The sequence below is a fragment of the Rhinolophus sinicus genome, chromosome 1 (assembly GCF_057876585.1).
Source record: "Rhinolophus sinicus isolate RSI-liver-muscle chromosome 1, RSI-T2T, whole genome shotgun sequence".
Classification (NCBI taxonomy): Eukaryota; Metazoa; Chordata; class Mammalia; order Chiroptera; family Rhinolophidae; genus Rhinolophus; species Rhinolophus sinicus.
Window position 1 is genome coordinate 198,145,956 of NC_142501.1, and position 12,913 is coordinate 198,158,868.

The following is a 12,913-nucleotide window of genomic DNA, read 5'->3' on the forward strand; positions in this document are numbered from 1 at the left end:
TACTGGAGCTTTTCCAGTATTTTGCCCATTTCTTATTGTTAGATTGGTTAGGTAAGCAGATGTTTCTTTCATATAATTGGAGATGCAGGATTTAGAAAGGTCAGGGAAATACCTGTTAGTCACCCTAAACTGAAATCTGGTGAGTTGAAATTAGAAATAGACAAGTTTAAACTTATGTATATACAAAATATATAAATTATATAAACATATATACAAAATAAGTTTAAACTCTATCTAACATATATAGAGTTATGTTATATAGAGTTATATATAGTTATTTTGTTTGGTTTTTCTCTGTAATGTATAAAATAGACTCAAACTATATATATACATATCGCCAAAAAATATATATACACATTTTAAGAAAGGAAAAAACTGTATTAATATATACTGATAACAAAAGATGAATACAAGTCACGTTTGACTTCTGCGATTACAAGAGGTGATCAAAGTGGTTACCATCAGCGTCCAGACACTTCTGATTACGGCGAACTACTGCTTGAGCAACGTTGACCAAAGTGTTAACATCTCTTAAAATGTGTTTACATTTTTTTGGCACCCCTGGTATATATATATTAGAATAAGCAAATATCCTGGGACAGGTTCATAATGTAAATAATCATAAAAATACCACCTAAAATATTAATGATACCGTGGCTTATGTGATTTGAAAAAGCTTTTGATATTTTAGATTAGAAGGTATAAGCTATGTCCACTAAAAATGTGACTGGAGTTAGAAAACTTAGTTGGTGTGAATATCAGAAAGCTCTAAACAGAAGTCATCCCAGGGAGCTCACATGTTTAATTTGGGGAAGAAGAATTTATCTACAGCCCCTGAAGGAATAGAGAGAGAGGGCGTATTTTTTCATCTGTACTGCTGCAAGCAGGAGGATTGGGCAGGAAAATATTGGTCTTTTTATAGTAAGACTGAAGAATGATCCTTGACTAAGGTTGAAATTAGCCAACTAAACTTGGGTTAGTCCAGGGGCGCAAGCAAGTAAGAACATGAGATGAACATCTTTGAAACTGGAGCATGATTTTAGAACATTCCAGTGGCAGGAGAATGGGATGTTTGTCTTATGAAAGAGGGTGGGAGGAAGAGACCTGTGAGTTTTTCAATCCTGACACTGAGAACTAGGTGCCCTGAACAGTAAGGCTTTCATTCCTGTCCAAAATGACACTAATAACCCCACATTTATGTAGTTCGCCAAAGCACTTCCCCAGCCACAATTGCATTTAATCCTCAGAACAATCCTGAGAGTGGCTGTCATCATTTCAATGGATAAGGCAGCTCAGTAGGATCAAACAACTTGCTCAAAAGCCTTGATTGGGAATTAGTGGAGAACCAATTCTGTCCCACACACCAAGTTGCTTCTCTTCAAAAAATAAAAAATAAAAATTGAAAGCAGTCAGGATTCCAGGTGGAGTTGGGAATCAATAGAGCGGTTTTGTTTGCTTTTTTAAAAAAAGTTTCTTACTTCCCTACTCACCACCCTGTCCTTTTTTATTTTAATTTCCTGCTAGTGGTCTTGGGGGTAAGGTTATCTTTCATTTTAAAAAGGTAAGAAAACCTGGTTTCTTGTTAATCACCATCCTCTCCCACGCTGAAACTTCCTGTAGGTTAGTTGGCCAAATCTCAACATTAGCTGCTGGTGATGTGTCTTCGGGCGATATGTACAAGAACAAATGCATGATGTGGTTTTAATTACCATGATCTCACCCCAAACCTGCATGGATTCCAATTCACTAGTTTTAAGATACACTGAGAACAGAAAAGTCTGTTCCTGTAATTGACCAAGAAGTCTTAGCCCACGAAGGCTTGAATTTTCTGATGACAATGTGGCTGCCCTGCCTACTCTGCAGCCATTTTCACTGCATCTGAACAGCTGCCACTTTCACTTCTTTGTTTAAAATGTCTTAAGTTTCTTGCTTGTTTTTGTCCACCACTGATTTGGATGCATTTACACTTTCCGGAGAGATATTTAAGCCATTTGTGTTACAGGTTCTTGTGGCGGTTGTTTTTCATGGTGTCCTTGGCGTTTGACCTTTGTAGTTTCATTTTATTTAATACCGTAATTGATGTTCTTGCTTTGAAGTACTTCCTCACTTTTATTTTTGTCTTGAAGGCAGTATTTTTTTTAAATGTACCCCATTCGACTATCTTCTAATAACACCCTCCATCAAAATATACTGGATTTCTATAGTAATTCATATCTATTTAGGTGTCTCCCTGTCTGTCTGTTTATCCACCTATCATCACTTATCTATATAAACAAAAACTGCTTACTCTGGAAGGTGCCAGGACAGATTACCATAGTATCCTATTAGCCCGTGGAAGAGGCCTTTTGCCACGTGGCCTCTGGTGAATATCACATGGGATTACCTCGCCAAAGTGAGACATTCAGTCATCACTTACCAATCTGCTTGGCCTTTTATGGAGTCAATTTGCTGCCTTCCCACTTCACTTAGATTTGAGAGAGTTAATTATTTAATATGTTTGTAGAGCGCATTGGGCTCCCTAGAGAAAGTGTGCCACATAAATATATATAAATGAATAATTAATTGAAGTTGAAGCCGATTACTTGGCGAGTTCTTTCTTAACTGCCGCATTTTCCTAATGAGGTGTTTTGAAGTTCCAATCTAGTTTTGGTTGCTCGCCCCTTCCTCCTTTCTGGTGCTTTCTCCTTCCTCTTCTTCATTTCCTTCTGTTTAATTCTTTTTCCCTTCTGTCACTTCTATCAGTGCCCACCATATTGTGGGCACCGGATCAAACCCAGTGAGTTAGCACCAGATCTATAGGTAAAAGCGGTGATTAACTTCAGCAGGCGTCCTAAGCTCCTCAGAACTCTAGGGTGAGATTAATAATTAGATAATGATTCTCGTGCGCTGTGAAAATGAGAAGCCAGGCTCATGAAATGCTGTGCACGTTGTGGCTGATCAGTAGTCGAGAAAACCCTTGTTAACTGACTTCTGTTTCAAGTCAAACAAGAGATGCTTTTACTCTAAAAATTAATATAAATGAAATCAAATCCCTCCTACAACCTCGACTTCACTTGTGGGCTAACACAAAATAAGGAGGTTGCAGTTGAACAACACGGTTTGGAGTTTCCGTGAACTGTCTTTGAGGGAACAAAATGTAGATGGCCTAATAACGTAGATGGCGTTGGCAAAAGCGACATAATTGTTTATTGAATGTTGACATCCAAATCCTAGTTATTCCTTTACCAGAGATTAAGAGGAATTAGGGAACAGTTCACGTCCGTCCTGCTAAACCTGACCCAGTTTATTTACACTGTAATCTTACTTCAGAGCATGAGAAGGAAAATGAGCTGCTCTTATCAATTAATAGCTGAAGAAAAATTTAGATTTCAAGTTCAGTGTAAGAGCTATTTATTCCAAAGCACTACAGACACGAAGAGACACTCCTGTTCTGCTGGGGGAAGGGAGGTGGGTGGGTAGAGGGGTTGCCAAAGAGAATTTTTTTCTTTTTCTCTGAAGAATTTGAATTACTGTGCAATCTTGGGTTTTCTAGTGACCTATGTTAAAGCCCTGGGGCTAAAGCAGACCTATAATGGATCTATTTCTGAATTGTTCAGCAGTATTGGAGTTTAAAACAGCAGTCGTGGTACACGCATATAATGAGGCCAGTGCTTCCTTCTGAATCCAGAAAGGCAGTGGTCACCAGCCCTGCATGGCGTCTCAAAGTACAGAGGACAGCTAGCTCTTCCTCGGCTCACTTCCAGAATTTTCCAAAGTAGCCAGTCCTATCCTGAGCAGACACAGAAGTTGCTTCAGGTATGTAAGATAAAGGGTCAGGGAAAGAGTCTGCCCTCGCCTCCCAAATTTCCCTGCCTTGCTTTGCCCACCCCCACCCCATCTCACTATCAGAAACTCACTTCTCTGGGTTAAGGCGTTGTTTCACGTTCAAATACCTCTGGGAGGTACAACACATTCTTTTTACTAGTCGTTAATAATTTAGTGTTCATTCCACAACATTTGTTGTTTGTTGCATTTATTCATAACATGAATTAATTAGAGTCAGAGTGAGAAGTGTTGGAGTTCACTGCCGCCTTTCTACTGGTAGCACGACCCCTCTGAACCTCACCTGGCACACACCTAGAAAACCCGGGAGATGGATCAGGAGACCTCCCAAGTCACTTCTAGTCCCAGCATTGTGTACCTGTGAAATAGCTGTGGGAATGGGCACACACCAGGCAGTGGTGATGGGTGGGGGATGCCTGGGAAAGCCTGAGGCACAAAGGAATGAGCAAGGAAATTCATCAGAAAGCTCAGGGTCTTTTATCTGCTTTGTATCAACCTGTAGCCTTGGGTCCAATTTGCAGAATTCAGCACAGAGGCTGATACACAGTAGGTACCCAATAACATTGGATTTTAAAGTATAGGAAAAATGACAACACCTATTTATTAGTTTTCTAAGGCTGCTGGAACAAAGTTCTCTAAACTGGGTAGTTTTGAAACAGCAGAAGTTTATTGTCTTACAGTTCTAGAAGGCAGATGTCCAACATTAAGGCACTGACAAAGAAGGATCCCTCCTTGTGTCTTCCAGCTTCTAGAAGCCCCAGGCTTTCCTTGGCTCTTGGCAGAAAAGTTCCAATCTCTGCTCAGTCTTCATGTGGCCGTCTCCCCTCTGTGTCTTCACACTTCCATCTTCTCGTAAGAGCCCCAGTCATATTGGTTGGATTAGGACCCACCCTGTGATCTCATCTTAACTTGATTACATAGCAAAGACTCTATTTTTAAATAAGCTCATATTCACAGGTGCCAGGAGTTAGGATACAATTCAACCCATAACAATTTACTCCACAGAACTGTGGAGACAATGAACTGAAACACAGATGTGAAAGGTTTTGATGATTGGAAAGTGTTTCTGCAAATGTAGGGCTAAGGAACGCAGCTGGGATTTGAGTCTGGCCCTTTCTCCCAACCATTAGGCTACCCCCAGAGTTTCAGCGTAAGGATTCTGAAGCCCAATGTAGGGGTCTGAAGACAAATGAGGGGAAAGAGTATAGAAAATGAGGTCAACGACACAAAAAGTGAAAGTTCACTACCTTCACAGAGTTGCCTGGACCTAATTCAGGTACCAAGTGAGGGAGGTGACCTCAGATACCTGCGTGCTAATGCAGAGCTCCCAGAATGGGACCAGAAGGCAAGTGACACTGATTCATCAAGGCCACACTGGAGAGAATGGAAATCACTGGTTCACACTCATGTTTATGTCTCATTATCGTAGACTTGGAAGGTCACTTAATGAAGAAAAGCTTTAATAAGTACCAGTAAGGTGTTAAGCATCGCACTATTCAGAAGACAGATATGGTTCCTTATCTCCCAGGGCACAGGTTCGAAAGGACGCAAGGACAGCCATGCATATATTTTATGTATTGTTTTCCTTTCCCTTTTTAGGGGTTAGTGCCAGGGAAGTATTGCATTCTAGTTGATTAGGAACCGCAAGTCTAAATTTCAATTTTGGCTGAACAGTAATTTTTCCTGAAGGTTTGAATAAATCATCCAATCTGCTTCAGTTTCAACTATTTTCAGCATTTCTATTTTAATCATTAGTTTGGGCTGCTTAGGACCCCAGAGTCACCAAGCCCTTTTGTGACATAATTTGGGATGGGAATGAGGCAGGAGGCAGAAGATGCCCTGAGAACCAAACAGTAGAAATTGGGCTTGAGCTACAGCCTGAAAGATTTGGGCAAACACAAGGGGCATTAGTGAGAATGACAATTCTTTGGTTTGCTCCAGCAAGGCACGTTGTAGAATTTGCACAACTGTAGTTTTGGTAAAGATAGGAGAAATTCTCATGGAAGGAAGATGGTTTAAATTTCACTCTGATTTAATTGCAAGGAGATGAGTCAGATGAACTATCCATTCAGGTAAACCATATTACCTCAAGGAAATAAGTGCAAATAATCCATCCTGTTCCCCTTTTCACTCTGGATGCTAGGAAGCTCAAAGTTAACTATATCGTTGAGTTAAAATGTTAATATTAGCCTAGGGCACTGTTTCAGTTATCTATTGCTGTGAATAAACTACCTCCAAACTTAGTGGCTCAAAACAACAGTTTATTTTTATCTTTCATGGTTCAATGAGCTGACAGACTCAGCCGGGCAGGTCTTGCTTGGGGAGTCACATGCAGCTTCAGTTGGATGGTGGCTGGGGATAGAATCACCTGACGGCTCAATTGTGCTACTGTGTTTCCCCGAAAATAAGACCTAGCCAGACAATCAGCTCTAATGCGTCTTTTGGAGCAAAAATTAATATAAGATCCAGTATTGTATATTATATTATATTACATTATGTTATATTATATTATATTATATTATACCGGGTATTATACTATGTTATATTTATTATATTATATATTAGACCCGGTATTATATTATATTACGTTATGTTGTTATATTATATTAAAGACCAGGTCTTATATTAAAATAAGACCAGGTCTTATATTAATTTTTGCTCCAAAAGATGCATTAGAGCTGATGGTCCGACTAGGTCTTATTTTCGGGGAAACATGGTAGATGTTCAAGATGGTTTGCTCATTCACATGTCTGGCACCTGCCTAGCTTGGGGTCTTTCACAACAGTGTGGGGTCACAGTTCACACACGGCAGCTGGCTTCCCACAGAGCAAATGCCTCCTGTGGGGACAGAGCCCCAGAAAGTAGTTTACAGGCTCTCGCCGACACCTCCCCTGGGGTTATAATGGGAGATGTGGTTCATAGGTGGGCTGTACTTTGGAGGTATGCTTCTGCAGGTATTCATAAACCTTCTAGTTTTCATTGTCTTATCAGGGATGTAGCCTTCCTTGTGGGCCTTTTTTGTAAGCAGGCAAGTGTGAATAATACACAAATGATGCTTTACTCTTGACTAGGGCTTGATAATTTACCATGCACTTACCTATGCTACCTTACCTGGCCTTCACGACTCCACGTAAATGGGAAGATGAGCAACTTATCCCCATTTTTATAGAGCTGGAGACTAAGTTTCCAAAAGGATTAGTGACCTGCCCGAGGTAACCCAGCTAGGAAGTGGTGGAATGGGCCCTGGACAGGTGTGTCCAGGCAATCTATGTTCTCAAGCACCTGGCAAAGCACTGACAGACATACGTCTAAAACCCAGGGGTGCCTTCCCTACATGCTGCACACCTGCGTGAGTCTCCATCACGCCTTCACAGCACAAGTTTAATGTAGTGGTGTGAGCTCCAGTCCTTAAGCAAAACGCCTGAGTCCAAACTGGCTCTGCCACCTTCTGGCCGTGGATCTCTGGTCTGTCCAACGACTCAGTTTCTTCATCTGTAAAATGCTACTGATGCCATGAGGAGGAAATGAATTGATACACCAAATACTTGGTAAGAACTTTAAAAAGAAATCTCAGGAAAAGCTGCAGAGGTCAGTAGCTACTAAGAGGACCCTGGTCTAGCTTCCCCTTCTATACGTTTTTCTTAGTTTTCCATGAGCCTTGCTAAGCGTCCATATAGGTACAGCTGATCTTTACATTTCGTTTTACTTGATATTGTATAGTACTGATGGACTAAAAGCCCTACGTTGATGTTAATACCTGCCTGAGCATCACGATTTCAGCTGCGGATACAGTTATAACATATTGTCAGGACTTGCAGACACAACCTTCCTTCCCAGAGCGCTCACATGCACTCACTGTCTGTCCTCAATTATTTACACTGACATCCTCTCCCTTGGTGCTCACTCTTTCCTCTTACTCTCCATCCCATGTGGATCTGCACATTCACACCCAACTTCTGTCCACTCCACTTCTTTTTCACACACATGTTCTTCTCAACACGTTCACCCAAAGATATCGTTCCACTTATGGACACATGCCATTGACCTTCTGCATCCCAGGGTAACCTCCTTCCCCAGACCCTCAGTATATAGTTTTTCTGTGCTCACTGAGCCTGAAATGTCCCATCTCCCATCCTAGGTCCCCCAAGGACGGCAGGAGAAGTTTTTGCAGCCATACCCGCAGGCCAGGATGCAGACTTATGTTTGAGTGAGGAGGCGCTGGACCCCTGACGGCACCTGCTCCGGGGTGCTCAGCTCAATGAGCTCTTCATCAGTGACCAGAGAGTGGACTGCCCCACTGCCCACCTGCGCAAGGCACAAACAGCCTGTGTGCAATCAGAGAGTTTCGATAGCTGCTGCTTAGGGCAAGTGCTCCTGACAAGGCAACTTGGCTAAGGGAAGCTGCCTGCTTTTTCCCAGCTCTGGATGGGGAAGAATTGAGCTGAATATGCACCTATTCAGAAGGGTAAAGAGCCAAAAATAACCAAGAGCAGCAGCATTTCATCTGACAGGCCCAGAAATACAGTTCATTTCGGAGCAGGGTTACAGACTGAGTGATTTGGAGACCTTCAGCATTCCCATAGAAATACCTGGAAAAACTCTCAGGTTGTACAAGAGCTTTCATCCCCTCTTTGCTACAGGCTCTGTGGCCCATAGGAAGGGAGTCTGTAGACTCAGACTTGAGGCTTAAAAGATGGAGTCTGGTGACCAGGACATGAGGATGGTATTTGGTAGACTATTCTAATGAAGGAAGAAATAAGGAATTGGTCAAGATGGAGGATGTGAAACAGGAAGAAGAGACAGGAAATGGATTTAGGGCAGGTAAAGCCTTGGCATTGTGAGAAAAATGGAAGGACTGGACATTAAAAATAGCATGCAGGATTTAGCTAGAGGCTGAAGGTAATCCAAGGCAGAAAAAAAAGCCATGGTTTTCCCATCGAGATGGAGAATGTGTTGTCTGACAGCAGTCTTCTATTTTTGTGTTATTCTCTTCTATTTTGATGTAAAAGGCAAATGTCACAGTTCATTCATCTTTATTCTGAATTATCTGAAATTGCAAAGGAAAGAGGTAGGAGAGGAGAAGGCTATGGGATTCCTCAGACCTTTGACTATGGGAAGAAGATGGAGGAGATAATCATGAATAAAAAAGAAATAGAAGGAAGGATGGAAGAAGATTGGAAGGAAGGATTGAAGAAAAAATGAAAAAGGACCATGATGGATTCCATTTTATTTAGTGACTATATCTGAGCGCTTTCTATACAAGGCATGGGGGGAATATAGAGAGCTGATTAAGAAACAACCTCTGCTTTCAAGGAGCTTATATTCTACTGGAGGAGACCAGGCCAACAAACCGACTACAGTATAAAGCAGGATTAGCCAATTGCCACATGGGGCTACAGGCAACGCTTGGTGGGACAAAGAGAAACGACCAATTCAGTTTAGACCTGAGGTCATGAGGATGGCTCCCTAGAGCTGTGGCATTTGCCTGGGCTCCAGTGATTTATGTAGGACGGAAGTGGGAAGAGGGAGGGTTCCTCACTACCACGTAGTGCCCTCCCCTTACCTCCTGTAACCGAGAGTTCAGTTGTCTCTGTAGTGGCAGATCTCTGTACCCTGCATATCTTGAGTCCCTAGAAATGTGGTTTCCAAGTGTCAGCAGGACAATGCCAGTCCGAAGGTACATTACCACTGGTCCACAGCAAAATAAGACAAAGACCAGTTGGGAGTTTTTCACAAGCAAATTATATTCAGTTTAAAGGACTGTCCTTTATTACGGTATTAGGTCCTTCCTAATTGATGATAAACATGCCCTGTCTTTTTAATAAAATAATGTTGATACAAGATATTGTGAGTGTATTTGGGTATTGTTTATTTTGTTTGCTTAAAATATTTTTACTTGACAAGTTATTAGTTGGCCAGCTGCCGTGGTCCTGAGATTTTACCAATCTTAAACCATTTCAGAGTCAGAACTACTGGTCTAGGATGTCATTCAGTGCCCACCAAGGCAAGCCGATTCGACAGATATTGTGAAGCCCCATTCTCCAGAACTGGCGAACAATTTTTCTTCCACAATCATTAAAAAGTAGAGATTATACTTTGGCCTGATAGAAAAAATATAGACATGATCTGGGACAAAGTCACCAAGTCTTTTATCCTTTTGGGCACTCGATAGAATAAATAGTTTTCCACATCACACAGGAGAATTTGAAATGCTTTGGGTCTGTGGAAGGGGGACGGAGTGGTGGTGACATCTGTCAAACAAAGAAACCCTCAAAGGCTTTAAAGTGGTGGCTGCTGGATGTGAGACAAGCAGAAATGACCCTTTCCTATAAGCCAGTGGTTCTGGAAATGGGGTCTCTGGACTAGCAGCATCAGCATTAACGGGGAGCTTGTTAGGAAAGCTGCTTCTCAAGGGCCATCCAGGACTGACTAACTCCGAAATTCTAGCAAGGCTGTCCAGCCACACGTGTTTTCACAAGCTGTCCTGGTGATTTGGATGCAGGCTGAAGTCTGAGAACCACTGATATAAGGCATCACCTTGCAGTGGTGACTCTGGGCCAAGAGCCTGACCCAGGGCCACAGCTCTCTGGTGACCTAAAAAAAGTAAGGGATGACTCAGCTGAGGAGCTGTGTGTGGCCAGGCCTGTAATGAGATGGCTGAGGGCCCATCCAGGACCACGGGATTCCAAAGCTGGTAGAACCCAACCCTGGGCATCCCATGTTCACAGCCAGCCTCTCCCGATGCCAGTTGTGACTTGACCGACTGTGGTGGCCACAAGGAAAGGGCTGTGCCTTCTCAGGCTCCCAATCCGTTATAAATTCCAATCCGCACAAATCCACCAGTGCCAAAGGAAGGCTTTTGCGAACTTTCGAAGGTGGGTTAACTGTTTCGGAGCAGCAGCTGCGAGCCCAAGCGGTTAGTTGTCTGAGCCACTGGGCACAGCCATGGCCTTCCCAGGGCGCCAGGGCGGGCCTCCGGCTGGGGGTCGCGCTGTTGGCCGCACCCCTGCTCCGCCTGGGCCTGTAGACGGCGGAGTCCGGTTCAGTGAGCAGCCAGTCCCAACCTGCGTCGCCAAGGCCCATGACTGGATTTTTAAATTTTTTAAAGCCGTTTATACACTTCGAGATCCTCACCTCTCTCATTTGGGGCTTGAATACAATTGCATTGGCCTAATTAATTCATTTTCTTTTCGCTCCAAAGTGGAAGCCGGGACACAGAGATGCAAATCAAATACAAACCCGCTTTGGGCGCCGATACTCCGGACAATTAAGACAAAGAGCTCGGCGGCGGCCGCGGCACCACACAAAACCCTCGGGAAACATGCACAACGTGCCGCGAACCAGCCGGCAAGCTTGGGGGCACAACTCCCGCTAAAAATGTGCGGACAGGGAGGCGGCCCCACCCCAGCAGGTGGACAGGTGGAGGTTGGCAGGGGTCAAAATCTATCCTCAAGGGCTGAAAGCTGGGCCGCTGCGTGGCGCAACTCCAGGGGGCACACTCACTCTCCCGGCGCCCAGCGGGAATGGCGCCCTCGTCAAAAAAGCAACAGAGCAAAACCCATTGCACCGGCGAGAACTAGGCTGCGCGCCCCGCAAAAGGAGAGGGCGGGGTTGGGAGAATGCTGGAGGGAGGAAAAGAATGAGAAGAGGAGGGAGAAAAAGAGAAAGTGGGGGGAAAAAAAGATGGGATTAGGAAGAGAGAGGTGACAGAGAGAAGGGAGAGGGGGGAAAGGGAAACGGAGGGGAGGAGATCGCGAAGAGGAAGAGCGGGGAAGGGGGGCGGGGGAGGACAGGAAAGAAAGGGAAAAGGGGAGCGGGCCGGGAGCCGAGCCTCCGGGGCTGGGGGCGGCGGCCAGGGGGCGGGACCGGGGTCGGTCCCCACCTGCGTGGGCGCTGGCTGCCCCGAGGGGTAGAAGCCTGGCGGCGGGAGGGAGCGGCTGGGAGGCGGGCTGGGCCGGGAGCAGAGGGGCGGGAGGGGACGGGGACTGGAAGGCGGGGAGGAGCCGGCGCTAGGCTGGGTCTGCGGGGGCGGCGACGGCGGGAGCGGCTGTGGCGGCAGCGGGTCCGGCGGCGGCGGCAGGTGGCCCCGCGCGCGGCGGCCGGCCCGGCCGGGGGCGGGCGGGAAGGTGGCGCCTCGGGCGGGGGCCGGTCCCTGCACCAGGTGACCTGTTCCGGCCCGGATCCGGGCGGCCTCGCCATGCAGCGGCGTGGCGCGGGGCTCGGGTGGCCGCGACAGCAGCAGCAACAACCCCCGCCGCCTGCGGTCGGCCCCCGGGCTGCAGCCATGGCCCCCCCAAGCGGCGGCGTTTCCCCGGGCCTCGGCGGCCGCCCTGCCTGCGCGCTGCTCCTCTTCTGCTACCTGGTGAGCGCCGGACCCTACCCGGGTCCTCCCCTTCTCGCGGGGCCCGGGGGACGCGGGTGGGGGCCTGGGACCTCCGCCACGCGAAGCGGGTGCGGTGCAGCTAGTTTTCTCTTCCTGGCCGCTGCGCCCCGGGCGCTCCCGGCACCTGGGATGGTTACCCCGGGCGCGGAGAGCGGTGCGTCGACCGGACTTGCTGCGCTGCGCTCTCGCTCGTGTCCCTTTCTCTCACTGCCGTACTCGCTCCAGACCCGGATCAGGTTCCCCTCGAGACCCGTCCTGTCCCCCACTACCTGGGAGCCTCAGTACTGCGCGTTCCTTCCCCACCCTGCCGCGCACCACTCTCCAGCCCCCTCCCGGCCAGTCCTGGGCTTCCCTTACAATCTACTCGCAGTTGCTTTCCTTCCCGTGCCCAACTTCGCCCCTTTCTCTTCGCGAATGCCACCCGCCTCGACCCTCCTTTTAGTTTCCACCGGGTCCTCATGGCCGGGACCTTTTTCTGCTAATGCACTGGAGATAACCTCGCCTTTCTAGCGTTCTTAACTCCAACATGGTCACTCTAGCCAAGTTGCGGATGCCAGAAAGAAATCTAGTTCTTTGTAACACGCTTGCTGCCAGAGTGATGACTTTAGCTGCGTCTTGAACATTGTCATTTCTGAGAATACGTTTGGCTTTTGCATGTCAGTTACAATTTCCACACTTCTTGGCTTCGGTTTTAGTCATCAACGAAAT

The 12,913-nt window shown here is 46.1% G+C and overlaps 1 protein-coding gene across 3 annotated transcripts in view; it reads left to right on the forward strand.

Annotated features, from left to right (window-relative positions):
* Positions 1–11,835: 11,835 nt before the first annotated feature.
* SEL1L3 (SEL1L family member 3) overlaps positions 11,836–12,913 on the forward strand; it is a 98,019-nt gene continuing 96,941 nt past the window's right edge. For 2 of the 3 annotated variants that reach the window (XM_019743864.3, XM_019743865.3), the window contains exon 1: positions 11,872–12,184. In XM_019743864.3, the coding sequence (XP_019599423.3) occupies positions 12,020–12,184 (165 nt within the window). In that variant the 5' untranslated portion in view covers positions 11,872–12,019. Of the gene's footprint in view, positions 12,185–12,913 lie in introns of all 3 variants that reach the window. The other variant, XM_019743863.3, reaches the window with a different exon arrangement.